The sequence below is a fragment of the Bipolaris sorokiniana genome, assembly GCF_000338995.1.
Source record: "Bipolaris sorokiniana ND90Pr unplaced genomic scaffold COCSAscaffold_9, whole genome shotgun sequence".
Taxonomy (NCBI): domain Eukaryota; kingdom Fungi; phylum Ascomycota; class Dothideomycetes; order Pleosporales; family Pleosporaceae; genus Bipolaris; species Bipolaris sorokiniana.
This window is the reverse complement of record NW_006911903.1, coordinates 862,935-890,062: the sequence shown is the minus strand read 5'-3', so window position 1 is coordinate 890,062 and position 27,128 is coordinate 862,935. Positions and strand designations below refer to the sequence as shown.

The following is a 27,128-nucleotide window of genomic DNA, read 5'->3' as shown; positions in this document are numbered from 1 at the left end:
GTGCTTGATCCGGATCGGATGCCCGCTCGCTGGGTTATGCCTGGCAGGACTTGGTGAAGCCACCTGTTCACGAGCCGCTTACATACCTAGTATAGTGTACATATGAATGTCTTCCTATCGGACGGACATACCAGTTCGTCCCTGTGGCGCACCATGCCCATGCACCCACGAGGCAAGTACGCGGTAAATATTCCGAGTCACGTGCTGGCATCGACAAGGCGTCTGGCATTCGGAATGCCCTGTCAAAGTGCAGACAGCAGTTCTGCGACGCGCTATGAGCCTGTGAGAAACCTAAAGTTCACTCCCTGGGACCGAAAAAAAACGTCCTGCGGCTCATGACGGCCCATGTTGCAATGCCCGTATGCTGATTGACCGTCCCCTGCAATCATCCAAATCTGTATGTACCGACATACTAACGTATAGTTATCGCTGTGCTGCACCAAAGGGTACCACTGGGCTACCAGGTCCCCTGCTTCTTTTCTTCACCCTCTGCACACCGCTGCGCAGCCCATCGGTTTCTCGTCCATCCCTCGAGTGTCGCTGTGGGACAGCGTAGAGCGGTAGACAGCAACCTGCGCAATGCGAAGTGGGGAGGTCTAGCCTAATTAGCGGCCCTCCTTTCACGTATACGCCAAGCAGCGAACTCGACAGCAATTTGGTTATCGCGAGAATCTCCTTTCCCACCGTCGCACAATCTTCTCCCTTGGAGTAAGATATCTCCCGTCCCTCCTTTTGTTAATTGCGACCGACGACAACCTACATTGGACAATTCGTCGCACTACCGCTTTACTTCCGCCTTTTGACCACACCCGCCAGCTGTCCTATAATACCAAAAGACCCACCCCCGAACACCACCTGTGATCCTCCCTCACCGGCTCACCCTCACAGCCAGCCGCGCAAGTGCGCCTTTGCATAATCCACCCAGCCTACAGACGCCGACAACGTCACGCTGGCTTCCCAATCCTCCTTCTCCACTTCCTCTGGCCAACGGAGAAGGCGCTCATCTGCTGCAAGGCAGGCGCCATCCAACATCACCCTCCCCGATATCATCGAATCGCGAAGTAGGCTCGGTACAACTAGTGGTCTCTCGGGCCGCTCCCTGGGTGAAGGCCTGCCCACCATACCCAGTACCCCAGGCATCGCGGACATGTCTAGGTCCTCCTCGCCCCAGCCCGGAGGGTGGTCGAGTCCAGGCTTGAACACGCCTTACGATAACAGTGGGCAGAGCAGTCCATACCCCAATGGCACCTCTTCACACAATGTCACTTGGGCATCGGCTCAGGCCCGGAGTGCCGAGGTCAAAGGCTACCCTGCTTTCACTACTAGAGGCCAAGGTTTCTTTGGCAAGCACTTTCGCAAAATATCTACGAGCCTGCCCTTCAACCATGGCGACAAGGAAAAGCTTGGGCGAGGACGGTCTCAGGGTAACAAGGTCACGCGGGCTCTCAATGGCATAGTTTGGAATTTGTGGCGCCTGCGGAAACGAGTCATGGTCTTGTTTTTGGTTACGTTTCTTCTTTTCTTTTGGAATTTTAACACACGTAAGTCTAAGCCTTTGATCCTTTATTCGGTCCATTGGTACTAACGCCCGTAGCCATACGTCGAGCATACAGACGCTCAGCATGGTTCGGTGGCGGCAGCAAATATGTCGTCATCTTGGCTGCGAATCAAGGTGGAGGTGTCATGGAATGGAAGGGTCCCCGTGAATGGGCCATTGAGCGTGACAGCGTTAAGAACAAGAAAAAATATACCAGGAACTGGGGCTATGAATTGGAGATTGTTGATATGAGCACGAAGAAGCGCTACGCGCACGAGTGGAGGGAGAGCTGGGAGAAGGTGGACACGATCCGCAATGCCATGCGCAAGTACCCACATGCTGAATGGTAAGTATGTTGCAACCAACGCTGTAACCAACGCTCACACAGCACAGGTTCTGGTGGCTGGACACAAACACATTCATCATGGAACCAACCTACTCCCTGCAGAAGCACGTTTTCAAGCAGCTGCAAGACGTCACGTACCGCGATATCAACGTTTACAACCCTCTCAACATTACACATCCTTTGACAGATGAATACCTCGATCCCGAAACACGCTCGCCGGTGGGAGATGGCAGAGCCGATTCTGTGAATATGCTGGTGCCTCAAGATTGCGGTGGTTTCAATTTGGGCTCGTTCATGGTGCGGAGAAGCGTCTGGACGGACAGGTTGCTCGATATCTGGTGGGATCCTGTTGGATACGAGCAGAAGCACATGCAATGGGAGCACAAGGAACAAGATGCATTCGAGCACATGTACCAAAACCAACCTTGGATCCGCCCTCACGTTGCGTTCATCCAACAGCGTCAAATCATGAGCTTCCCGCCAGGTGCCTGCGGTGATCAGGGCGACAACCCCGACATTCATTACCAAGAGAAGGACCGCGACTTCCTAGTCAACATGGCTGGCTGTGAATGGGGTCGCGACTGTTGGGCCGAAATGTACAAATACCGTGAGCTTAGCAACCACCTCAACAGGACGCCATGGGAGAAGTTCAAGGACGGCCTCTCTGGCTTCTTCAAGAGCAAGTCCAAGAAGGATGGGAAGAAGGATGGAAAGAAAGAAGAGAAGAAGAACTAGATGGCAATCAATGATGTATCCGAGGCGGTATCGAGTGTATTTCTCACATTTCTCGCATTTTGATGGAAGCCAGGATTCGGCTTATGGGTTTACAATAATACTGATGCGCGGACGGCAATGCACAGCCCTGGGAGCTGCATACTCTCAGCATACATAATGCCGGAGTTGGCGTCATGCACCTATACCCCTACAAGGCTGACTATTTGGGAATTAGGTGGGCAGCCAGACGGAATGTGGCGTTGTCATTTCTACAAATGTTATTTCTTGGGTCCAAACGTTGCCTCGAATTCAAGTCATTGTCGTCCTTTGACCAGCTTCTCCGCATGGAAGCCCCCGCCATACCCAGGGCTTGTTGGGGTGACGGTATTAGCCGTCGAGGTTACCTAGGTACCCTAGTCCTCTGCAGCATGTCTGCTTGTTTGGAAACCCTGCAAGATAGAAGCAAGTTGTCGACATCGAGTCCACACGTTGCATATCTCGTGACTTTTGCAGCATGATGACGTGATTGATGGCGTCTGACGAGCAAGCCTGGAGAAGGCACTTCGATGCGATGATATGGAAAGTTACTGAGTCGTTCGCAGAGCAAAGGACTACAGGCTTGCACGGCTGTCTCAAAAGACGTCAGTCCAGTGGCAGGCGGCCTCAAGATGTACATGCACATGTCCCGTATGCAGGCAGGTGAGCATGCACAGATCCCACGACTCCAAAGGGGTAGGTTGATGAGCGGCGCCTGATTCGTCCATCTCCCACATCCCATTGCCAATGGTCATACGCCAGCACACGGGACACGGGGCCAGGGACGAGCAGCCGACTGCATTCTCCGACTTCCATCTCTACTTTCCTCTCCTCAGGTTGAAGCCCTATTGAGCCCACGTCCAACCTTCGTTTTGGTTGCGTTTCTTTTAGGCCCAGCCCAACGCGACAACCACAACCCACGTTCCCCCTTTTAGGCCGTGCGCAAGCTGGGGAAACAGTACAGGTAGCGTCAGCGCGCTCGTAACTCCACGCTTATCTCCTGCTGCTGTTGTAGTGATTTGACGGCACTGCCCTGAGACCTCTGGAGCCTCAGTTTGTGTAGCTCCATACCATAGTCTGTTGTTTCGCAGTCGCCCTTGCCTACCGTCGTCCTAGGTCTACTGCGCCTCGATACCCCAAGTCCGAACAAAGAACCGAAGTCGGCACGGCCCTTGGGGCCCACTGGAGCGCATATCTCCCCACCTGTAGAGATAGGGTCCAAGCTTATAAAGACGTATCCGGACACCGGTTACTACTCGAATCCTTGAAGCTCAAAGAGTGCCATGCACGACCATCGGCCGCAGCGACCAGGCCGTCAGTTTGCAAGTGTTGAAGAGGCGCATCGTCAAGACCAAACTATGGCCTCTTCACGACCAGTTGCGTCGCTATCCAGGCCCTCAGATGGTACGTTCATCTCTACACTTGCCTGTGTTCTTGACGCCTTCTCTGCCCTGCCCCTTCCATATCATTGTATCCAAGCATGAGCTTATATCAAGTGTACAGAGTCATGGATCGATATCGCATCGGGGCCTTCGTCGACCTCTTTATGTTCTGTCACTGACGAGATCATCACGACTGGTCTCACGGTACAGCACGACTCAACACTACACAGGCGGCAGAACAGGCGCTCACGAGGCGGCGGCCAGTTCTCCATAGGAACCGGACACAGGGTTACAGCGGCAGGGGGAAATAGCAGCCAGGAAGAGTATGAAGAGAGCGAGAGCGAGTCGGACCGCGTCATGACGTCTTCAAATGAGGCCCTTGGTCTATCCCCACTGAGACACGACCCTTCGTCCCGAAGCCCACTGTCGGTGGCATCTTCAGAAACCCTGTCGGACAGAGAAGACGACGACGAGAACGCAACTGCCGTCAACTATCCACGTTCTACACGACGCGAGTTTCAGCCGCGACCAAACGCCTTCTCACGTCCGAACGCACAACAAGCCATCCGATCACACTCTGGCACATTGTACACGCCTCGTAGATCTGTGAGGCCAACTGGGCAGCGTCAGCAGTCTTATCCTCAGCACACTCCCTTCAACGCCGTAGCTCCCAACTATCAACCCGACCACGATGAAGCTCTACGCGCTAGCCTGTCGACTTTGTTGTCTGCAGCAGCAGCAGTGCGAGGGCTACCCAAGCCGGGGCAACCACGTACAGCCCCGCCCTCGTCCACTCGAGTCGATCCGACGTCGCTCCGCATGGTGCCCGAGTCTGTAGCTTTGGGCAACATATCCGAGGAGTCTACCTCATCCCCACGCAGTACCAGCAGCAGCCCCTCCGAGAAGCCTAAGCGAAAAGCAAATCCGCCTATGGCAGCCGCACGAAGTGGCAGCAAGGACCGCCGCGTAGTCAGAAAGGTGCGCAAATCCGGCCCGCTTATCGAGGAGATTAGCCCAACACTGCTCACTTGGGTTGTCAGTGCTGGCGTTGTAGTCCTTGTAAGCGCTATCGGCTTCTCGGCAGGCTATGTCGCTGGCAAAGAAGCAGGTCACGCAGAGGCTATTGGCCAGGTTGGTGCTGCGGGTGTAGACGCTGGACGTTGTGGCAAGGAGGCCGTATCTGGCATGAAGGGCACCGGCTTGGGTTTGAGGAAGCTGAGATGGGGTTCTGGCACAGGCATTCGTGTCTAAGTGCTTGACGATATTCATGAAACGATTGCATGGCATGCAGCACGCACAAACATGGGTGGGTTAAGGATGGCGTTATTCTATATTTTTATTTTCGCTTTATACAGTTTGTAATATCGATATCACGTGGCATGGCGCTAGATGGGCGTTTGGCTTGATTTGCACCATGGTAGAGACAATCCTGTAGCTCAAGACTTGGGTTGCGTTGATAGCTCCAATACCATTTTACTTTCTGGATATCCCGACTGCTGCTTTTTTGTTTTCATTATCCTGAAAGATGGTACAAGTAGTATGAGAATTCCCAAGTCACCCTCCAAAATACATCTTGTCAATATCGACTCCCAAAACAAGCCCAAATGTCCCCAGCATCAAGGACCCAACCAGCCCCATCACCAGACTAACTTCCCACCCCGCAGCTATAGCCTTGCCCCTCACCAGCGCATTCTGCAATCTCCAGAACCGTATCGCTCCAATCAGCACAACCACGATACCCATGCAGATGAATGCTGCCGACAGCGGCTTCCCTATCTTGTAGAAGCCAAAATGAGGATGCGGATGGGGACTATGCTGCAGCCGGAAAAGCTGGGCGATAACCACACCCGTTACTACGAGGAGGAGTGAGGTATGCAGGTAGCCGAGGAAAGTGCGCTCGAGTGCTTCGGGGGGGTTTTTGTTAGTCTGTATGTTTGAAGCAGGGTTTTTGATGACATGAAGAAGAAGAAGAAGAAGAAGAAGAAGACGTACCCAGGTGGTCTCTCAGCGATCCCTCTTCTATGCTAAGACTTATCTGTGTACCCCAGAACTTGGTGACTGGGTCGTAGAATCGGGTCCTACACGGTGTTGTTGCATTGTGATCTCCCGTCTCTCGAGGAACATCTGCTTGCGTACTGGCATGCCTGCTCAACTCATCTCTCGGTTCATTCTCTGCATTCGCTTCACTTGGTGTTGCGACTCTCTTGCGCCTCACGGGTTCTAGCTCTTTTGCAACGCGCTGCCGTTCATGGCGTACCGCGGCTTCAGAGTCTGGGTGCTGTTCGTCCTGTGCACGACTGTGAATATGTAGGGCTGCTGAGGGGAGGTTAAGAGGCGGTATGGATGGGGCACGAGATGGTGGAGGGTCACTCATGAATCAGGTCTGCGAAGTAAGTTCTGTAGTAACAAAGACAATATCAATAGCTAGGAACTGTTATCAGTCATGATCAATGGGTGCAGAGTCAGTGCGCTATATCTGACCTTACTTTCCGCCGATAAGACCGGTGGAGCATGGTGGTGCGCGTGAGGTCGGTCTCCGAATGCGTCACAGGAAGCTTAGGTGTAGGGATGTGCTCGGATCATCGCATCGGACCATCGCATTTCCTTGATTCCAAAACCCTCCCCCCAAACTACAGTCGCTTTTACCAATGCTGTTCTGTTTTTACATTTCGACCTCGCCATACACCATAGAGGCACCATTGCACAAAACAGATGACCTTATTGATTGCTACAGCAGCCTTTCTATATGAGCCCGGCAAAATACCTTCTGATCACTCTACTTTGACATGAACTTGCTGGCCATGTTCAACACACCACCAAGAGCACTGCCAGAGCCGCCACCACTGCCTCCACCACTGCCGCCACCCATCTGTGACTTCATGTAGAACTGGAGTGCCAGCTTTCCTGCCTGGACGATGGCGTCCTGCTTGGTAGCGCTAGGGTCCTACTTTTGTCAGTAGGTGTTTCAATGATTGGGTCAGTCAGCACCTACCGTGTTGCCCTGGCTCTGCTGCTTATCAAACAGCTGGGCAGCCTGGCCCATGGCCATGCCGATGAACTTGTTCTGACCACCCTTGGCGTCCTCATTGCTGCTGTTATTAAACATCTTCAATGCCTGCATAGCGGCAGCAGCGCCAACATTGTTCGAGCTGGCTTGCCCACCTCCGCTGCCACTGTTGCCATAGAGCTTCTCGTGCTGTTTGACCGCATCATCTTCGTCCACACTCTCATTCTGGTAACTGTTCTTGTTGCCAGCCAGCATACCAAGAGCACTGGTAAACAGACTAGAGTCACCGCCGCTACCGTATTCAGATGCAGCATGCTGAGCTGCGCCAGAGAAGTCGTCGGATGATCCACCATAAGCACCACCTCCGCCGTAGGACGTGCCAGTAGAGTGCTGGCCTCCGTGGTTACCTGATCCGCCATGTCCTCCTGAGCTGCCCCCGTAGCCACCTGACGGACGGTCGTTGTCATCGTCGCGTCCAGATTTACCCCCATAGCCACCTCCTGAGCTGCCTCCATAACCTCCCGATGGGCGATCGTTGTCGTCGTCACGTCTTGAGCCACCCCCATAGCCTCCTGATGGACGGTCATTATCATCATCGCGCCTGGTGCTACCTCCGTAGTTGCCTCCTGAGCTACCACCGTAACTGCCTGATGGGCGATCGTTGTCATCGTCACGTCTTGAGTTACCTCCGTAACTGCCTCCTGTGCTGCCCCCGTAGCCTCCGGATGGGCGATCATTATCATCGTTCCGCCCTGAGCTGCCCCCATAACCACCTGAGGTGCGATCGTTGGAGTTACGACGTCCTGAGCCGCCTCCATAACCGCCGGAAGTGCGGTCGTTGTCATCATCACGTGTTGAGCCGCCCCCATAGCCTCCTGATGGGCGGTCATTGTCATCATTGCGGCCTGAGCTACCTCCGTAACCACCTGACGGGCGGTCATTGTCGTTATCACGTCCTCCATAACCACCTGAGGTGCGATCGTTGGAGTTACGACGTCCTGAGCCGCCTCCATAGCCGCCGGAAGTACGGTCGTTGTCATTGTCGCGTCCCGAGCTGCCACCATAGCCGCCTGATTTGTTGTCATCCCCATAGCCGCTTCCGCCGCCCCCAGAGTATCCCTCCTGGGACCTGCCAGACTGCTGACCGTACTCGCTGCTATCGTTGTTGTAAGACATCGTCAGATTGTAGAGATCTGGCTCAACATCAGTAGAGCGTAGTGGGAGGGGTTGAGCGGGTAAGGCAGGGTCTAAGCACGCCATGTAAAGGAACAAGTTAAGCTTGCCAGCTCATCTGAGATGCTTGCAGCTTATTCTGAGTCCGTTTGGATCTACAGGGGCAGCCCAATTGCATGTGGGGTAGGTTTCAAGGCCATGGCAAGACAACGTGATAGTTGCATAGAGGAGGAGAAACAACTTACTGTGCAAAGGAATCGAATATTGATACTGGTTAAGGTTCAGTTGAGTTGTGGGAAAGGAGAAAAGGGAGTTGAGTTCATAAAAGCAGGAAACCAAGGTATCTAAATGGCAGCTGCGGCTGTAGCTCCCACGCGCTTGGTGCCCCTCCACAGACTCCCCGGTTCCCCTCGCCCCACTGCTAATGACGTATGCCTGCACCACCACGCTGCAGGATCATCACCCATGATTTGTGCCTCAACACGGCTGGAGAATTTCACGCCAGCCAATTGAGTCGTAAATGAGATAGCTTCTCGTCTTCAATGTCATACTTGGCATGGCCTGCGGGGTCCACGCCAGACGGCATAGAGCATTACAGATTGCGTGTTCAGATATCCACGGTCCCCACTCCGCGCTATATATACCAAAGTTTGTCACACTAACACATCGAAGTCATGCTAAACTTGTCCACCAAGGTAAAGTCCCTCTCAAAGTGGAACCTAGCAGTCCTCGTCACCCTGGTGCTCACGACTGGCATAACAATCTCACACGACTTATGCGCGTTATCACAACCAGTACAACCATATTCACACTACCCTCCTCCTCAACAGCACCCTCTAATCTCTATCCTGACTCCATCTATTAAATCCATAATTCAAAGAGTGGCAGCCGACGATCCATTTTTAACAATATCTGGGGACGCTAGGTATCACTGAAACATGACAAGCTCAGATTGAACTACATAAGTCTTCATGTTACCTAGCCACACATGCGATGGAGAACTTCCACCGGGCCAGAGGTAAAGATGATATCCCAACTCCTCCAAACTGCAAATGCAGTTGACCGTATGATGACAACGCTGTATACACTAGAACATAATTTTTATCCCACCCCTTTCCATGAGACATTCACCCCAATTAGAGCGAGCTTCGGCTAGATCTTACACCCCAGCACTCCTTTCCCCACATCGGATTCGAGCATTGAGCTATCCGTTTAGAGTGGCCTGCCACCAACGAAGTCACTCCACGACCTGACCTCGCTTGGGATACCCTCCTTCTTGGGTAGCTTCTCGCTCATACATTGAGCAAACAGGACAGCAGTCTGCAGCAAGTTAGCTTCCAAATTCATCAGTACAAAGCAGAAAGACTCACCTTGGGCTCCATAAACAGCGGCACACCAAAGTCGACGGCGTTCCTCCTCATGACGTAGTCCTCGTCGAACAGGCCGTTCGCCCTGTACTTGGCCAGGTTGAAGCAACCACGGATGTTGTTCTTCTCAAACACCTCACGCAGCTTCCTCTTGTCATCCTTGGGGAACTCGATGACATCGACGGTGATACCCTCTGTGTTCTTCTCCAGAAGCTCCTTCACTTCCTTGTTGGCAGCAAGGAACTTGTAGCCAAGCGCGTGCACGTACTTGGCAATTTGGATCAGAGAGTTGGAGTGTAGTGAGCCAGGAGTGACATCACCACCGAACAAGAGACCCTCACCAGGCTGGGGAAGGCGGAAGTTCATTTGCGATTGCGCAGATGCCCAGTAGGCCTCGACAAGGTCCTTACCAAAGCAAGCCATCTCACCAGTAGACGACATCTCTACGCCGAGGTAAGGGTCAGCACCAGCCAATCTGGTCCAGGAGAATTGAGGGACCTTGGTGGCGAGGTAGTTCCTCTCCACAGCCATGAGATCAGTAGGCTCAGGGACATCACGGCCGACAAGAGCCTTTGTGGCAACATCAATGAAGTTGGTGCCAAGGACCTTGCTGACAAAGGGGAAGGAACGAGAAGCACGGAGGTTGCACTCGATGACCTTGAGGTTCGGCTCAGAGCCCTCGACTTCCTCCTTGATGATTTGCATGTTGAAGGGACCAGTGATGTTCCAGGCCTTGGCGACCTTGTCGGCAATCTCCTTGACACGTTCTTGGATGCGCTTGTCAAGGTTGACTGGTGGCAGTACAAGGGTGGCATCACCAGAGTGAACACCAGCATTCTCAACGTGCTCGCTGACCGCATGAACAAGGACATTTCCGTTAGAAGCAACAGCATCGCAGTCAATTTCTTGAGCGCCGTCAATGAACTTGGTAATGACGACCGGGTGGTCGGGTGACACGTTGGAGGCAGCGAGGAGCTTCTCCTTCAGTTCATCCTCACCACGGATGACAGTCATGGCAGCACCAGAAAGGACGTACGATGGGCGGACAAGAACTGGATATCCAACAGAGCTTGCAAACTTCTTTGCATCCTCGTAAGAAGTAAGTTCCTTCCAAGCTGGCTGGTCTACACCAATTGAGTCCAGAATAGAAGAGAACTTGTGGCGATCTTCGGCCTTGTCGATATCTGCGGGATCGGTTCCGAGAACCTTGGCCTTTCCAGACTCCTGCAGCTTCAGAGCAATATTCTGGGGAAGCTGACCCCCGACAGAGACGACAACTCCGCTGGCGGTTTCAAGCTCGTAGATATCCATCACACGCTCATAGCTGAGCTCTTCGAAGTAGAGCTTGTCGGCGACATCGAAATCCGTACTGTAGGTCTCTGGGTTGTAATTGATCATGACAGTCTTCTTGCCAAGTGCGTTGAGGGAGCGGGTAGCGTTGACAGCGCACCAATCGAATTCGACAGAGCTTCCAATGCGGTAGACACCGCTACCAAGAACGATGATACCATGGTCATCAAAGGTAACATCGTGTGATGAAGCGTTGTACGTAGTATAAAGATAGTTTGTGTTTGCAGGGAACTCAGCAGCCAAGGTATCAATACGCTTGACCCATGGCCTGATTCCAAAGCCGGTCCTGCGGGCGCGGACCTCGTCTTCTGTGCTGTTAACTGCCTTTGCAATCTGCTTGTCAGAGAAACCAAGCTTCTTGGCCTTGAGGATAATCTCCTTCTTGAGGCCGAACAGGCTGCCAATGTTCTCAAGTTCCTTTGTGCAGTCAACAATGTTTTGCAGCTTGTGCAAGAACCACTTGTCAATCTTAGTGAGATCGTGAACCCTATCAACGGAGTAGCCTTCGTGGAACAGAGCTTGACCAACAGCAAGCCATCGTCGATCAGTAGGGTTCTTGAGCTCTTCGTCGAGGCTCTCGCCGTACTTTTCGCCCTGGAAACCGAGGTACTTGGGGTCGACTTGTCGGCAAGCCTTTTGGAAAGACTCTTCGAATGTACGTCCAATAGCCATAACCTCACCGACCGACTTCATGGAGCTGCCAATATCGCGCTTGACGTTCTGGAACTTGCTGAGATCCCATCGAGGCATTTTGGTGACAACATAGTCCAGACTAGGCTCGAAGTTTGCGGTTGTGGTCTTGGTGACGGCATTTGGTAGTTCAGGAAGCGTGTGTCCAAGACCTATCTTGGCTGCAGTGTAAGCTAGAGGGTAACCAGTTGCTTTGGAAGCCAGTGCAGATGAACGAGACAGACGAGCATTGACTTCAATGACACGGTAATCGAGACCATCTGGCTGCAGGCAGTACTGTACGTTGCACTCTCCAACAACTCCCAAATGTCTGACAATCTTGATAGACGCAGATCGGAGCATGTGGTATTCCTCGTCGCTGAATGTTTGACTTGGCGATACAACGATACTGTCACCGGTGTGGACACCAAGAGGATCAAAGTTTTCCATGTTGCAGACTGTAATGCAGTTGTCGCTTGCATCACGCACGACCTCGTACTCGGCCTCCTTCCAGCCCTTGAGCGACTTCTCGACCAAGATTTGGGGTGACAGCGTGAGTGAACGAGCCGACAAGTTCTTCAGCTCTTCGGGGTTGTTTGCGAAACCAGAACCAAGACCACCCAGTGCATATGCAGCACGAACAATGATGGGGTATCCGACCTTTTCAGCAGCATCCAATGCCTCGTCCACCGTGGAGACGGCAATTGACTTGGCAATGGGAATGTTGATTTCTTCCAAAGCGCGCGCGAAGAGATCACGGTCCTCACTCGTCTTGAGAGTCTGGACGCTAGTACCGAGTACCTTGACACCATATTTTTCAAAAATGCCCTTGGCATCCATCTGGACACCCAGGTTCAATGCAGTTTGACCACCAAAGCTGAGGAAGATTCCGTCAGGCTTCTCCTTCTGGATGACATATTCGGCGTATTCGGGAGTTACAGGCAAGTAGTAGATTTCATCGGCGAGCACGTGGGATGTTTGGATAGTAGCAATATTAGGGTTGAGCAGCACGGACTTGACACCAGCTTCCCTCAGAGCCTTGAGCGCCTGTGAACCTGCAATTCAATAAGCATATGATCATTCTCGCGTAATTGTGTCTAGTGGTGTTTACGCACCTGAGTAGTCAAACTCTCCGGCCTGACCAATGCTGAGACCACCACTGCCAATGACCAGGACTTTCTTTACGTCGACAAGATCCTGTGCGCCAGAAATGACGCCGCTCTTGAGATACGCCTCAGCATTGGGCGCTGTCTGTGTCTTATTCCATGTTGACGCGACCTTTGTGAATGCCCGCAGTTGCCGGTAAACCGCAGGTGACTCACTGCTGGAGCGGAGAGAAGTCAGAGGGCGAGCAGCGCGGGTTGTGAAGTTTCGCGAGCATGCAGAAGATGTCAATGAGCGAGTTTGACCTGCGAGGGTGGGTACGCGACGTGCTAGACGCCCGCAGAGAGCCATTTGCAGGCGGACAAGCGGCTTGAGGGCTGTGAGCTTGTTGAAGATGGGAGCGACAAAGAAAGGCGACGCACGCGCTGGAAAAAAGTCGCTCGGTGGTTGGCGGGGGGAATTGAAGAAGTATAGCTCAACCCTAGCGGAGCCAGAGCACAAATGACTCCCTCAAAGTTTATGAACAATCTGTGGGGAAAGCTGCGATGCGGCAGCCAAAAAAATCCAATGATGCGCAACGGGCCAATCAGGCTATCTCCGATAACGCTCAGATAAGACCGTCGGCGATCACCAACTACGCAATGGAGGGGGAGTTGTGAAATGCTTGAATTCCACGCTGACATTGCGCATTCAAATGTTCGCCCGTCTACACAAGGTGACTCAGTCAAGACGCACGATCCAGTCTGCTGCCAGCCTACCCGCCTCTCCATTGTCCCGTCTTGTCACCAAGAACCCCCATGCGGAGGACCGATTACGGCGCCGAAGATCGATCTCCATCCTCTAGCACACAGCGCCGATGAGCAGAAATTTTGACATCGTCTTGCAGAACTTTTCTCAATACAGTCATACGGGTACTAGCTTGTGTTTCTTGGCGCACTTGCATCGACATTGCATTACTACTTTGAGACTCGGACACGCTCCATGGGTAGTCGTATTTCCCCCCCAGGACATTTAGCATGATTCGTTGCCCGACCAACCCTAAACTATTTCCTGATGGCCTCGTGGAGCTAGCCAACAACATTGACAGATTTTGCAACAGCAATAGCACAGTCATCGATGGACTCCAAGTTTTCTGAGAAGCTTTGTGGAATCCTCGGCCCGTAGTACGGCGAAATACTGCTCGCTAGCATCGAGCCGGTGCCATGCGTGAGACTGCCTCGATCGCAGCGCCAATCTCCTCCCGTGTCTAGTACGTGGACATGTCGCGTTCTCCTCGCGGTAGACTCATCTCACGCTGCCTTTTTTGCTTTGTCTGCTGCTGCATGTCGCGCCTTGTACTCCCGCGGGCTCTCTAATGCTTTCTTCGGTATACCGCTCAGTCGCTGCCTCAGACTCGGCTTGGCCCACATTCCAACCTGATCCTCTCGAGCCTTCTTCTCTGCTGCGCGGTACTGGTCTTCAGCACTTCCAAACTCTGCACCTGACTTGGCTTCATATATCGTCGCCAATCCTGCCTTTAACATCTCCAACCCCACGTCCTTCTTGAAGAACCATCGGCGTACATAAACTTGGGCTACCACACGGTCGTACTGGTCACGCCTATATATGTATGCGCGTACTCGACGATGGTGAATAAGGCCGATGAGCCAGTCTTGGGCTTCCTTTGCAAAAGGCTGAGCCTCTCGGCCCCAGTGCGCAAGTTCAGGCGCGTCCACTCCAGCGATGCGTATATGAAGCTGTTGGTCCAGTTAGTTATGTATCTGATGGCATGTAAGCCCAGGACAGTGCAGTTCGGGCTCAGGACCCGATTGAGACTCACTGTCTGCTGAGCCAAAGCCTCTTTTGTAGTAGGCACCCTCTTCCAAGGTAGCCATCCCCATCCTGCTATTCTCCCGCCAGGCGTGTGGTAAAGTCTGAAATTATCCGCGTCCCCTACGCTCGTGACTTGACCAAATAGACTTCTGCGACGGAAGTAGTCTGGTTTGATATGGTTCACTGTTGGTATTCTTCTTAGATAGGCCTTGTAGAAACGGAGCGCAGCAACCATTGATGCTGTTAGCGCAAGAGACGGAATCAGGGTCCGCGGTTCAGTCCATGACCCTGCAAAACCTGTCGACTTTGTTGGCGCGGTCCATAAAGGAAGGCCACTCTTCTTTTCGTCGTCATCATCATTGACTGACCAGGGCCATCGCATCTTTCTTCTTCCTTGAATGCGAGGTCGCGGGGAAAGGTTTGTCTGGGCAGACGACGAAAGCCGACGGGTCGGCTGAAGCGATACTGCGTTAACCCTACGGGGATTGACTAGCGTGGTCGAGCACGTGATATTGTTCCGCCAAAAGATTGGATGGTTGATATGCGGAATTGATACGGTTGTGAAATGAGGAAAAATGAATCAATTTAGGTCTGCGGTTTCATCGCCGAGCCAAAGAAAAAGGGGACATGATAGTGAAGATTAAATATATGGCAAGGCGACAGGTTCAAATGGCAAGATTGAAATATATCATGTGCAAAGAATCCATGGCTGCCACTGGATACTCTGCAATGCCTTGATATCTCGATACCATATGCGGTAAAGGTATATCACACAAGACGGATCTCGTTGTCAAATGAGCTCCGAGAGCGGAGGTTCTATCACAATTACCTTGCATGAGCTCACACTATATTATCATCTCACCATGTCAAATGGAGAACTGATGATTTAGTCGTACTGACCGGCATACGTTTTCCTAAGACATCAGCGATATCTTATATGCCTTTCTCTCTACTTTGAAGATGGGTATGAATTAAGGTGTCCGGTTGAAAAGGCGAACGGCAATGATTGGTATACACAAGATAGGTGACAATATTCGGCTTCTAGGCGTTGTGTAAACGCAGTACGGTTTGATACGGAGGCTGGCTTGCGAAGGAGAGTTGGTTTCTGCATAAGTTCATCAGCCGTCATCCGAACAGGAACGAGTCGAAACATCCATGCGCGAAAAGACCAAGTGCAAGATCCTTACATTCCATGAGGTGGTCACGGTCGACAACCTAGACGACCAAACTCGTTAAGCACATAGCATATGCATCCAATGCGCTCCCGTTGGAAGCTTCGAAAATGTTGATGGGGTTGGCTGAAGCTTATATCACGACGTGCTGGAGCAATGTTCGCTTCCGTACGAGCGGGGTCAGCTACGGCCAACCAGTCACTTTGTTGTCGCCAAGCTGCGCATCAACCATGTGAATCTTTACACAGATCCATTGTCGCAATGACGGAGCGTGGAGGAATGTTTGAGCTAGTTGGAGAGGGCTGAAGTCAGAAACGACCGGGTTGGTTTCGACCGAATTTGCCTAGGTGGGTATGGTGCGCTTCTTTCGTGCCTTGACCTCCATAAGTCTGGGCATCCGTCCATCACCTGTCTGCACCCTCGCACCATCGCTACAAGTTCAACAAGGTCCCTCATGCTTTGCAGAATACAACGCCGCCCGCTACCCGCTACAACCTTATCGCTGCGATTGTGCGGCCAACGGCTGATTGTGGCTCTGTAGCGGCTTCCCTGTCAGGTGCCTCCCCGTCTTTCCTCCTCGGATCTTTATCAATATGTTCTCCATCGCATCCACAGCCGATCCTACCGCACTCGATGACGGCTCGTACCTCTTCGATCAGAATCAAGATGATCTGTTGTCATTGCCAATGTCCAATGATAGTATACATCTGAAAGGCGGTGTCGCACCTATACCTGGGTTTAGTAACTTGGGCTACGGCCGGGAATCGAGTGCATCGTCCGTGCACTACGGCGACTTGATTGATACATCAGAACCCAGCACAAGTCACGAGGGGGAAGGATCTACTCCAGGCACATTGGCAAATGGATACACGACAAACTACACTCCTTCGCCACTGCAGCATCCATTCACCCCAAACTCGGCCGTTAAGGGCATGACTAGTACCCAGAGAAAACAGCCCTCTCATCAAAACCACGTCTCTTCACATACGTCTCTCAACGAAAACGGCACGAAAGCTCATTCATCATCAAAGAGTCATCAGAGAGATGGCGCATTCATGGCGGGCACACCACATAGTCTGAGTGGCGAATCACAAGCATCTTCGACCCCTGAGCTTCCACAGTCACATGGACAGCCAAAGAAGCATCGCAGGACAAATTCTCTCCCTGTAAAAGGGAAGGCTGTCGAGATGAAGGCGAGTTCTAGCATACCTGCAGATGTGTCATGGCCCGAATTCGGCCGGCAATGCATTCTAGCAGCAGAGAACAGCCGGCTCAATCCATTCACTCTGCATCCCACCGAGTACAAGCTTTTACGTGAGCATGTCACTCACGCCCAAGTCACGATTTATCTGAACATCAGAAACGCGATCCTGCGCTTGTGGCATCGCAACCCTCTGGTATACGTCTCTCTCAAAGAAGCTGCAGGGTGCGCCCGTGACAAGCGCTACTTTGGTCTGGCAAAGGTGGCATATCTGTGGCTTATGAGACACGGATGCATCAATTTTGGTTGCGCTGAAGTACCGAATAATGCTGGTACTCTCTCGAAATGCAAAGCAAAGACGGCAACAAGACGGACAATCGTTGTAGTTGGTGCAGGCATGTCGGGACTAGGTTGCGCTCGGCACCTGGAAGGAGTCTTTGCCCAACTTGGAGATCAACTGACAGATGCGGGAGAGCGTCCACCGGAGATTATCATCCTCGAGGCCCGTCCACGTGTCGGTGGTCGAGTGTATTCACATCCTTTTTTGAATCAATCCGGTTCTACACTCCCACCTGGAAATCGTTGCACAGCTGAGATGGGTGCTCAGATTGTTACAGGATACGAACACGGCAACCCGTTGAATGCGATAATTCGAGGCCAGTTGGGCTTGCCCTATCATGGTCTAAGAGACAATACGATACTCTACGATTATGATGGCACGGTTGTCGAGAGAAGTCAAGACATACTGGTAGAGAAGCTGTACAACGATGTACTCGAACGAGCGGCAGCATTTCGAAACAAACCTACTGCCCACAGGATAGTAGAGGGTGATCGAAACTTGATGGCGTTTGGCCGTGAGCCCGCTGACGTTGGTGGGCCTACCATTGCCGAGCTAGAAGAGTCTGAGGCTCCTTTGCCAGCAGACGCGATAAGCGCAACATCGACAAAGCAAGAGAAGCCAACTACCGGGGTAGAAAAGCTGGCGGGGAGAGCATATCAGTTGAGCGCTGGTTTCGACCCTGATGTCACAGCCGCAAAGACGGTACAAGACATGGGATGGAAACTGAAGGATGGTGTGACGGACGACCAAACATTGGACCTGGATACGATTGCAAGGGCATCGGAATACCCGACATTAGGCCAGACAATGGATGAGGGACTCCGGCAATATCAGTCACTTGTCGACTTGAAACCCAGAGACATGCGCCTGCTCAGCTGGCACCATGCCAACCTCGAATACGCAAACGCTGTGAGTGTGAACCAGCTCAGTTTGAGCGGCTGGGATCAGGACATAGGAAATGAATTCGAAGGCGAGCATAGTCAGGTAATTGGGGGTTATCAGCAGGTTCCGCGCGGGTTGTGGCAATGTCCTAGCAAGCTGGACGTACGGTTCAGCACGGCTATCAAGACTGTCCACTACAACACGGAAGAACAGCGAGTTGGCAAAGCTGTCAGAATCGAATGCACCAACGGCGAAACATTTGAAGCCGATCATGTTGTCCTCACTACACCCCTGGGGGTACTGAAATCAGGATCTATCAAGTTCGAACCCCCACTTCCTAGCTGGAAGCAGGATGTGATTGAACGCATGGGATTTGGACTTTTGAACAAGGTGGGTCTGTCTGTTCTGTCAACTGTGCGCTTTCTCATGACATGAATAGATTATCCTCGTGTACGAGAAAGCCTTTTGGGAACCGGATCGAGACATGTTTGGACTGCTCAACGAGGCCGAGCGCGAGGGTAGCATGCGACCAGAGGAGTATTGTTCGAAACGAGGACGGTTCTATCTGTTTTGGAATTGCATAAAGACGAGCGGAAAGCCAGTGCTAGTAGCGCTCATGGCAGGTGATGCTGCCCACTACGCCGAGACGATGTCGGACGACCAGCTTGTCAAAGAAGTGACGGACCGGCTCGACGCAATGTTTGCGCCAAACACTGTACCACTCCCATCGGAAGCGATTGTGACGCGGTGGAAGAAGGATCCATTCGCTCGAGGCAGCTACTCATACGTGGGACCAAGGACACAGACTGGTGACTACGATGTCATGGCACGGCCACACGGCCCGCTGCATTTTGCTGGAGAAGCAACGTGCGGCACACATCCTGCGACTGTGCACGGGGCGTACTTGTCAGGCCTCCGAGTGGCAGCGGAGGTTGCCGAGAACGTACTAGGGCCCATCGAGATACCCAGTCCGCTTGTGGAGAAGAAAGCGATCAAGGCCGAGTTTTCGACGACTCCGACTGCAGAGTCGAAGCGGCGATTTGAGCCGGCTGTGGGGCCAGTGAGAGAGAACAAGAGTGGGCGTGTGCAGCGCGACGAAGACTACGAAGCGGCGATTATTGGGGCCATTTTGGAGCAGATTGGCGAACGTCCAATCAAACCCGGGCGGGCAGGCGTCAACCCATTTCTGTTGTTCACGAAAGACTTTTGGTATATTTGCAAGCAAGAGTGTGATGAGGCACACCGGGTCAAAAGTGGCAATGCTGATGCCAAAGCTCCAAAGCAAGAGATTCGCAACGCAGTAGGGCTAAAATGGCGCACGGCAGAGCAGCATGTCAAGCAGCCATATCTGGACCAGGCTAGCAACGCACGAGAGGACGCAACGGCAAGTGCAGTAGAGTTCAAGGAGCGGGTTGCTACTTGGGACAAGGAGGCAGCACGCATACGGCGGGAGTACATTCAAGCGCACCCGCCTGAAGGGGGCAATGAGGAGGTGATGCTCAACAGCCGAACGGCGATTGAGCTGGGGGCTGGGAAGCGACTACGCAGGCTGTGATGTTGGAGACGTGGATGTTTTGGTGTTGTATTATTCGTGTGTTGTGTAAGTTTATAGAAGCGCGGTTTGCATGTGCAGGCGTTTGTAGACAGGCCCGCATCCTTGTTGTTGTGGTTGGGTAGGCGGGATGATAATTGATATTGGACCTCGCAGAGGGCTATTTTTAGGTAGAGGCAGCGACGCGAGATGGTTGTCACTTGTCAGACCACTTGTGATGGGCGTCTACGCCACAGTTGGGCAGTGCATGGTATGCGGGATATGTTGGGGAAGGCACTCTCCGCCTGGCAGCTGCTGTTTGTGTCCATGTGAAGACAATACTTGTTAGTCATGGCACGTGACGAGACATAGTGTACACTATACTGTACTACTGTACACCTGCATGTTGCGAGCACTATATCTGTCTCGTTCTGACGTCAACTGCCAAAACAAAAAAAGGCCGCCGGAGCCCTGGTCGTGCCCAGCGTGCGGGAAGACGCTAGACGCATGACCGTTGTCTCCAATGGCGATCTCGCGACAGCCGCCAACAAGCGCCACGCCTACACCTACTTGCCGTCGTGCTCCAACAGCAACAGCCGCTGCGCCTGACTGGTGGGACTTTAGGCACGCATCGAGAGTGCTTCGGGCGGGCAAGCTGGGTGGGCAGCGGTGGTATCAAGAGCGTTGGATGGCTCTATACATACTCCATGTACTACATAACAGTATACATGTACATACATAGGCCCCACGGTCGAGGACGGGCAAGTCGCAGGGTGAGACGAGGCAACGGGACGGGGTCAGGATACTGGAGAGAACCGGTGGCAGCAGCGTTAGCCCCGTCCCGTGTCCTTGTGGCGGGGTCGAGTGCCCGGTCGTGGGGAACGGCCGGGCTTTCTCTGCTGCACGGCGCGCTTCTAGTAGCCTGCCACTCCTCTAGCCTCGCCCTCGCCCTCGGCTCCGGCTCTGCCCTGCCCTGCTGCCCTGGCTTGCCCTGACCTGCCAGCCTTTCCAAGCCGCGTTGTGAGCTGCATCCTTCACGCCTCGCCTGCTCCCTGCTCCGCTTCTTCTCCATGTTGCCCTCCGCCTGTTCGCACAACCTGGGCCCATACACCCACCCGACGCCGCTCTCCACCTTCAACGCCGCGCCCCCAAACCCGCTGCTCCCAGAAGCCGCCTCGCACGTCTGGTAGAGAACCCTCCTGCACCCTACCCTACCCACCCCACTGCAACCCTGCCCAGCCCAGCCATGACTTCCTTTTTCAGTCGCATCAAGTCTGGCGCTGTAAGTCGTCCCCGCCTGCATCCCTCCCGCGCCTGTCAACGCGCCTGTCGCCAATTCCTGGTACTGATGCTGCTCCCAGCCTCCCTTGACCCCCGCGACCGGGAGCACGCCTGTTAAGAAAGACACCAACGCGCCCGAACCCACGCCGCTCGAGAAACTGCTCGTCAACGCCGGCCCTGTGCGTGCCGATGGTAGCGACAAGTTCTTTGGCTTCGAGAATGTGAGTTGCCTTGCCTGGCGAATGAATGCGCCTCTAGCGTCCGCCTGCTAACGATTCCCTCTTCTAGTTTGGAAGCACATGGTATGCATACTCTTCACTCCCTGTCTGCGCCTGCTCTTCTAACCAGTACTTACTCTACCGCTAGCTACTGCAACTCGATAGTGCAATGCCTATACTACTCAGTCCCCTTTCGAGAACAGGTCATCAACTTTCCCGCCCGTTCGCCCCCAGAAGCCCTCGAGCGGCCCTCATCGAGCCTGCCCAGGCTCAACACCAATCTCGCCAATGGCCAAAGCACAGCCCTCTCGCCGCCGGGGCGCAATTCCATCTCGAGTCCCAATTCAAGAACGCCCGCAAAACCCGCCACCACTCCAGGTGCACCTAACCAGCCTCCAGGCACCAAGCCCGAGGATAACAAGGACTCGCCCGAGTACAAGAAGAAGCAGGCCTTGGCGGCCGGTCCGGTGCTACAGATGGATTACGAGAATGCAAACGCATACGGCATGAATGAATCGCTGTTTTCGTCGCTAAAAGACATATTCGAGGCCGTCATAGCACACAGGTCACGTATAGGCGTAGTCAGCCCGCACAAGCTGCTCGAGATTCTACGCAGAGACAATGAAATGTTTCGGACTCCGATGCACCAAGATGCACACGAGTTCCTGAACTTGCTGTTGAACGAGGTTGTAGAGAACGTTGAACAATTTTCAAAATCCCGTGCGGCCGAAGCCAACACCATCGAAGAGAACGGATCAACAATTGCATCCGGCGAGGTAGTGCCAGCTCAAAACTCTGTGGTGTCTGCAAAACCCAATTCTGGATGGGTGCACGAGCTGTTCGAGGGCACTTTGACGTCCGAGACACGGTGTCTCACGTGCGAAAACACATCACAACGAGACGAGGCATTCCTGGATCTCTCTGTCGACCTCGAGCAGCACTCGTCGGTAACTAGCTGTTTACGGAAGTTTTCCGAGGAAGAGATGTTGTGCGAGCGGAACAAGTTTCACTGCGACAATTGTGGAGGTCTACAAGAGGCAGAGAAGCGCATGAAGATTAAGCGGTTACCCAAGATTCTTGCCCTGCATCTGAAGCGCTTCAAGTATACCGAGGACCTGCAGCGGTTACAGAAGCTGTTTCATCGCGTCGTCTACCCCTTCTACCTTCGCCTGTTCAACACCACGGATGACGCCGAAGACCCAGACAGATTATACGAACTATATGCAGTAGTCGTGCACATTGGAGGTGGGCCATATCACGGCCACTATGTGTCCATCATCAAAACACAAGACCGAGGCTGGCTACTGTTCGATGACGAAATGGTTGAGCCGGTAGACAAGGCATATGTCAGGAACTTTTTCGGCGGAGAAAACGTCTTGGCATGCGCATATGTCTTGTTCTACCAAGAAACAACAGAGGAGGCCATGATGAAGGAGCAGGAAGCCGACGCACTGGCTGCAGCAGAGCAGGCCGCCAAGATGGCCCAAGAAGAGGTTACCACGCCAAAACAGAATGGCACAAACGGCACGAACGGAACGCCATTCCATGCCTTTCACAACGCAACAACTCCCTCGGTCGAAGAGGCCGACAAGTTTGCCAGTCTTGCGCATGCAGCCACGGCACCGCCCCTCGCCCACGTCGAGGCGAGTACCGACAATCACCCAGTTGAACACACCACATCTCATATCCCCACTCTAGCTCCGCGCAAGAGCAACCTTGGCCTTTTTGGAAAAGGAAAGGAAGACAAGGAGCGCAAAGCGCAAGAGAAGGAGCTTGAAAGGCAAGCAAAGCAGAAGCGCAAGGAGATGGAAATGCAAAGGCGGGAAAACTATCGCAAGCAAGAAGAAGAGCTCAAGGCTGTCTTAGAAGCTAGCAAAGCGTCTGCTGCAGAAGAGGAGAAGAAACGCGTTGCTAGCGGTGAGGCACCGCCACCTCCAGGGTCACCCCCAACCCCGAATCCTGAAAAGGACAAGCATGCAAACGGCTTCGGTAGCGTCAAGGGTATGAGTGGATTGAGTCGCTTCAGACACACGTCCATGAGCCTCAGGACCAAGCCGAAATTCTGGTCTGGGCACAAGGACAAGGATGGTCATTCCGACGAGCCCCCTCTACCTGATACCCCCACAACAGATACCGACACGGCCGGTAAGAACCGCTTCAGCATAGGGCGGAAAAAGAGCACGTTTAAGTTTTAGGAAAACGACTGATTCTTTTTGTCGCAAATACGCATCTTTCACGCTGCATATACAGCAACAATCTTGGGACGCAAATTCGGATGCAGCTAGTTTCAGCATGTCGGCCACTTTTGAGCGTTGAGAGTCTCTCTGTGCAATATGGGAAATTTGCATGTTGAGGAGAGACTATAAGCGTTGTAATCTTAGTAGCTCTTTTTTTTCCATGGTCGGTGTTTCTCTAGGTGCATTTTTCCTTTTTTTTCGTTGTTGATTTTCCAGAGCATTCCGCTTTTTTTTTTGGGGGGGGGGGGGGGGGCTACTGATAACAAGCCCGTTGCTACTGTACTCTGATTAGGGCGATTATATTGTATTGGACCTGAAAGAAGAAGAGATATGAAAAGCAAAAGCAAGAGTTGTTTTGGAACAAGGGGGAATTGCTATATTATCCCTTCGATTTCAATCTTTGTCTTGAACCAGGCTGGGCTAAAGCATGGGTTTCGTTCTTTTTTGCTCATGGTGCGGAGACCATCATGGATTGTCTCATGTCCACGCCTCCATATTGTAAGATAGGGAAAATAACAGTGATCTTGTCCATGTGTTGCCTGCTTGTTGATTATCTGTAAAGAGTTGTCGTATACTGGAGTGTGCTCAATACGATCACGTGGCTTGATTCTCAAGCGCAAAGATATTACATGAATATTCACCTCGACCAGCAAGACGTACGACAGCGAAGATTCGCTAGTGGTCACCCACTTAATTGCTTGTCCGTCAGTCGCGATCATGAGCAGTCTACTATCGCTTATACGTGATATGGTATATATCAACTATCTTCTAATTCTTTCATAGAAATCCGATATGGTCTAGTGGCTAGGATTTGCCGCTCTCATAAGAGTCAGTACGCTTCTATCAGCGCCGGCAAGGCCCGGGTTCGATTCCCGGTGTCGGAATTATTGTTTTTTTGCGGTTCCGAAGACCATCTTTTTGCCTTTTCTTTTCTTTTTGCTTCGCCGACTTTTTTTTGGAGTTTTCGCTCTCATTGTATTAAGGGACTGTTCCACCCGCAATCAGCTACTGTCCATAGCTGAATCATTTTTTTCATCAAGATCAAGGTTGTGAGGAGCTTTTTGGCCATGAAACATCTCGTTCCCAGTCACCAGTGATGGTGTTGTGGTTTTCAGGTTCTACATCCTGACACGCACGAGCATTCAACGTCACCCCGGATTACCTCGGCAACCTATCACTACTCCTCACGCCCATCGTCGACATAAGTCCAATATGGCCGCTTAAGTAAAGCCAGTTAGCGACAAGAAAAAAAACAGCTTGATAAAATAACCTGTTGCAGAAGTGTAACCTCAAATTTGTACTCGTAACTGCCTTCACATGCCACAATGGTGCCACACAATACCCCCGTTATCATTGGTGTAGGCGATATCAAGAATCGCTCTACAGCCGTGTCCGATGCCAAGGAACCCGCAATATTGATGCTCGAAGCTATACAGGCTGCCATATCCGACGCGAGTCCTAATTCTGTCTCAGATCTGCAGGCTGCAATCGATAGTATCGATGTAGTCAAAACATGGACGTGGCCATATCCGGACTTACCAGGTCTATTAGCAGCGAAGCTAGGCGTGCAAGCGGATCTGAAATGGAAACAATATTCCGAGCATGGAGGCGATAAGCCTGGAAAAGTTTTAGATGAGGCGGCGAGGAGGATTGCGAAAGGCGAGTGTGAGGTTGCTGTTGTGACGGGAGGAGAGGCGTTAGCTTCCTGTGCGTAACTTTTTTCTCTTTCATCTGTCTGTCTTAATTTCCTCGGTACATGTGGTGAGAGGACGGCCTGGAAAACTCACTGACAACCCTTTTCTTGCTCTCATTAGTATCTGCATGTGCAGCAGCCAAGAAACTGCCTCCGCCGGACTGGACGCCTCCTTCTTCAGCCGTAGATTCAGTCTTCACGCCTACCGGTCGGGATCTAGGAAACAGTATTTCCCTCCGTCTAATAGTCCTTCTCTCCTACTGACAGGTCCAAGATCTTGGTGCGATACATAAGATTGGTGCTCCGATACACGTTTACCCTTTGTATGAAAACGGGTTTCGTGCTCATCGTGGCCAGTCGCTCCAGGCGAATCACGAAGAGAGTGCGAGGCTGTATGCCGAGTTTGCTCGTGTGGCAGAAAATAACGAGGTAGCATGGGGATATGGCCAGAAAACGAGCGAAGAGGATATTGCAAGAGTTGGGGGAAAGAACAGAATGATTTGTTACCCTTGTACGTCCTCCACTACTTCCTGGCTCGTTCCCCCGTTATCCTCTCTTTACTCGTGACAGGGCGCCACCGCAACAACACTAAGAGTTGCTGACTTCTACAGATCCCCTGCTGATGAATGCCTTCAACACCGTTAACCTCGCCGCTGCTATCATCGTTACATCCACCTCCCATGCTACCCGTCTTGGAGTGCCCCCCTCAAAATGGATTTACCCCCTCGGTGGTGCGGGAACCCGCGACGCAGACGAGTTCTGGCAACGGCCCAATTTCTACTCATCACCAAGTATCTCACGTTCCATCGACGCCAGTCTGCGTGTTTCAGGTACAGCAAAAGAAGACATTGATCTCTTCGATATATACTCTTGTTTTCCGATTGTACCCAAGCTCGCAGCCCAGCATCTCGGATTGCCGCTTACGGGAGGCAAAAAGCCGCTGACTGTGCTGGGCGGGTTGACGTCGTTTGGTGGAGCGGGAAACAATTATTCGATGCATGCATTTACGGAAATCACGAGGCAGCTGAGAGACGGAAAGGGTCAAAGGGCATTGGTACTGTGTAATGGAGGTGTGGTGAGCTATCAGTACGTTGTCATCCTTGGGAAAAATCCTCGGGAAGATGGCCAGTATCCAACGGAAAGCCCGCTGCCGGACACGATCACCGATGTTCCCGCTCCTGAGATTGCGTTGGATGCCCAAGGGGAGGCAGTTGTAGAAACATACACTGTCGAGTTTGGTCGTGACGGGAGTCCACTGAGGGGTTATGTCGTGGGGAGGTTGAGAGGCAATAACAAGCGTTTCTTGGCGAACCATGGCGACGAGAGTACGCTGAGACATATGGCCAGTGGTGTCGGAGAGATTGTAGGCAAGAGTGGGTGGGTGTGGCAAGATACTGCGAAGAAAGGACGGTCACTGTTTGCATTCGAAAAACCTGCAAAGCTGTAAAGTGGTCTAAGATTCATGCATGTACCCGAAACTTGAGACCAAGGTGTTTTTTCCATAGAGAATAGGGTAGTAGGAGTAAGTTAATAATCATTTTCAAGTTCTACAGAAATTTGTCTTTTCAGTTGTTGCTTTCTAGTCTTGACAATATCAATCGCGACCAGGCTTCCCGTAAGTCTCCGTCGAGACGAAGGGATCACTCGCCTAGTAATGGCAGAAATGATATGAAATGGCCTACTGAAGGCGCTGAGATGGAGACGTACTTTGCACGTCGCAGAGACTTCTAAGAGTGGTGATGGTGGACTTCCTCATCACATGTAGACTTAACCTCAAAATCAGCAAGATTTTACATCGCTCTGATGGAATGACATATCTCTCATCATATTTGTGATGTTTCTGGAAAATCCGGGGTGTCCTATGCAAAGCCGTCGTCATTCTTGCAGCAGCTATATAAAAAAACTACGATTGTCGTCAACTGCGTCTAACGAGAACAGTGGTATTATTAGTACAGTAACTTAGATAAAAGAGTATCTGAGACAGTTCTAAAGCGTGTCCATCTCGCCGACTCATCAGAAATTCTTCTCACGTTAACCTTCTTATCATTCCTTCTCGAAAATCTACTCTGTGCTCTT

General features: G+C 52.3%; 9 protein-coding genes and 1 non-coding gene across 10 annotated transcripts; 6 read left to right on the top strand and 4 right to left on the bottom strand.

Moving 5' to 3' along the window:
- Nucleotides 1–665: 665 nt before the first annotated feature.
- Nucleotides 666–2,968, top strand: COCSADRAFT_119994 (glycosyltransferase family 34 protein). Its single transcript, XM_007703111.1, has 3 exons — nt 666–1,541; nt 1,595–1,883; nt 1,931–2,968. Exons 1-3 carry the CDS (start codon nt 1,148–1,150, stop codon nt 2,616–2,618), a joined length of 1,371 nt encoding a protein of 456 aa, XP_007701301.1. The 5' UTR covers nt 666–1,147; the 3' UTR covers nt 2,619–2,968.
- A 715-nt stretch (nt 2,969–3,683) lies between these two features.
- COCSADRAFT_336890 (uncharacterized protein) lies at nt 3,684–5,418 on the top strand. The gene is made up of 2 exons (XM_007703110.1): nt 3,684–4,037; nt 4,137–5,418. Exons 1-2 carry the CDS (start codon nt 3,917–3,919, stop codon nt 5,264–5,266), a joined length of 1,251 nt encoding a protein of 416 aa, XP_007701300.1. The 5' UTR covers nt 3,684–3,916; the 3' UTR covers nt 5,267–5,418.
- Nucleotides 5,418–6,543, bottom strand: COCSADRAFT_336894 (uncharacterized protein). The gene is made up of 3 exons (XM_007703109.1): nt 6,497–6,543; nt 6,008–6,439; nt 5,418–5,919 (listed from the first exon to the last, which is right to left on the bottom strand). Exons 2-3 carry the CDS (start codon nt 6,387–6,389, stop codon nt 5,570–5,572), a joined length of 732 nt encoding a protein of 243 aa, XP_007701299.1. The 5' UTR covers nt 6,390–6,439; nt 6,497–6,543; the 3' UTR covers nt 5,418–5,569.
- A 248-nt stretch (nt 6,544–6,791) lies between these two features.
- COCSADRAFT_92189 (uncharacterized protein) lies at nt 6,792–7,361 on the bottom strand (the record flags this gene model as incomplete). Its single annotated transcript, XM_007703108.1, has 2 exons — nt 6,792–6,959; nt 7,008–7,361. Coding segments are annotated over 2 exons (522 nt in total), but the record flags the coding sequence as incomplete, so codon positions are not given.
- A 1,762-nt stretch (nt 7,362–9,123) lies between these two features.
- COCSADRAFT_37906 (uncharacterized protein) lies at nt 9,124–13,217 on the bottom strand. The gene is made up of 3 exons (XM_007702841.1): nt 12,697–13,217; nt 9,566–12,636; nt 9,124–9,515 (listed from the first exon to the last, which is right to left on the bottom strand). Exons 1-3 carry the CDS (start codon nt 13,034–13,036, stop codon nt 9,408–9,410), a joined length of 3,519 nt encoding a protein of 1,172 aa, XP_007701031.1. The 5' UTR covers nt 13,037–13,217; the 3' UTR covers nt 9,124–9,407.
- Nucleotides 13,218–13,593: 376 nt separating this feature from the next.
- COCSADRAFT_200653 (uncharacterized protein) lies at nt 13,594–14,955 on the bottom strand. The gene is made up of 2 exons (XM_007703107.1): nt 14,505–14,955; nt 13,594–14,421 (listed from the first exon to the last, which is right to left on the bottom strand). The coding sequence occupies exons 1-2, from the start codon at nt 14,877–14,879 to the stop codon at nt 13,975–13,977; spliced, it is 822 nt and encodes a 273-aa protein (XP_007701297.1). The 5' UTR covers nt 14,880–14,955; the 3' UTR covers nt 13,594–13,974.
- Nucleotides 14,956–16,164: 1,209 nt separating this feature from the next.
- On the top strand, nt 16,165–19,989 carry COCSADRAFT_145084 (uncharacterized protein). The gene is made up of 2 exons (XM_007703106.1): nt 16,165–18,482; nt 18,532–19,989. The coding sequence occupies exons 1-2, from the start codon at nt 16,263–16,265 to the stop codon at nt 19,645–19,647; spliced, it is 3,336 nt and encodes a 1,111-aa protein (XP_007701296.1). The 5' UTR covers nt 16,165–16,262; the 3' UTR covers nt 19,648–19,989.
- Nucleotides 19,990–20,705: 716 nt separating this feature from the next.
- On the top strand, nt 20,706–23,593 carry COCSADRAFT_191282 (uncharacterized protein). The gene is made up of 4 exons (XM_007703105.1): nt 20,706–20,905; nt 20,985–21,125; nt 21,193–21,206; nt 21,271–23,593. Exons 1-4 carry the CDS (start codon nt 20,870–20,872, stop codon nt 23,315–23,317), a joined length of 2,238 nt encoding a protein of 745 aa, XP_007701295.1. The 5' UTR covers nt 20,706–20,869; the 3' UTR covers nt 23,318–23,593.
- A 552-nt stretch (nt 23,594–24,145) lies between these two features.
- On the top strand, nt 24,146–24,243 carry COCSADRAFT_t56. The gene has a single exon. It is a non-coding gene; the product is annotated as a tRNA-Glu (tRNA).
- Nucleotides 24,244–24,337: 94 nt separating this feature from the next.
- COCSADRAFT_37903 (uncharacterized protein) lies at nt 24,338–26,605 on the top strand. The gene is made up of 4 exons (XM_007702840.1): nt 24,338–25,066; nt 25,174–25,278; nt 25,327–25,563; nt 25,664–26,605. The coding sequence occupies exons 1-4, from the start codon at nt 24,685–24,687 to the stop codon at nt 26,497–26,499; spliced, it is 1,560 nt and encodes a 519-aa protein (XP_007701030.1). The 5' UTR covers nt 24,338–24,684; the 3' UTR covers nt 26,500–26,605.
- The last annotated feature ends 523 nt before the right edge of the window (nt 26,606–27,128 follow it).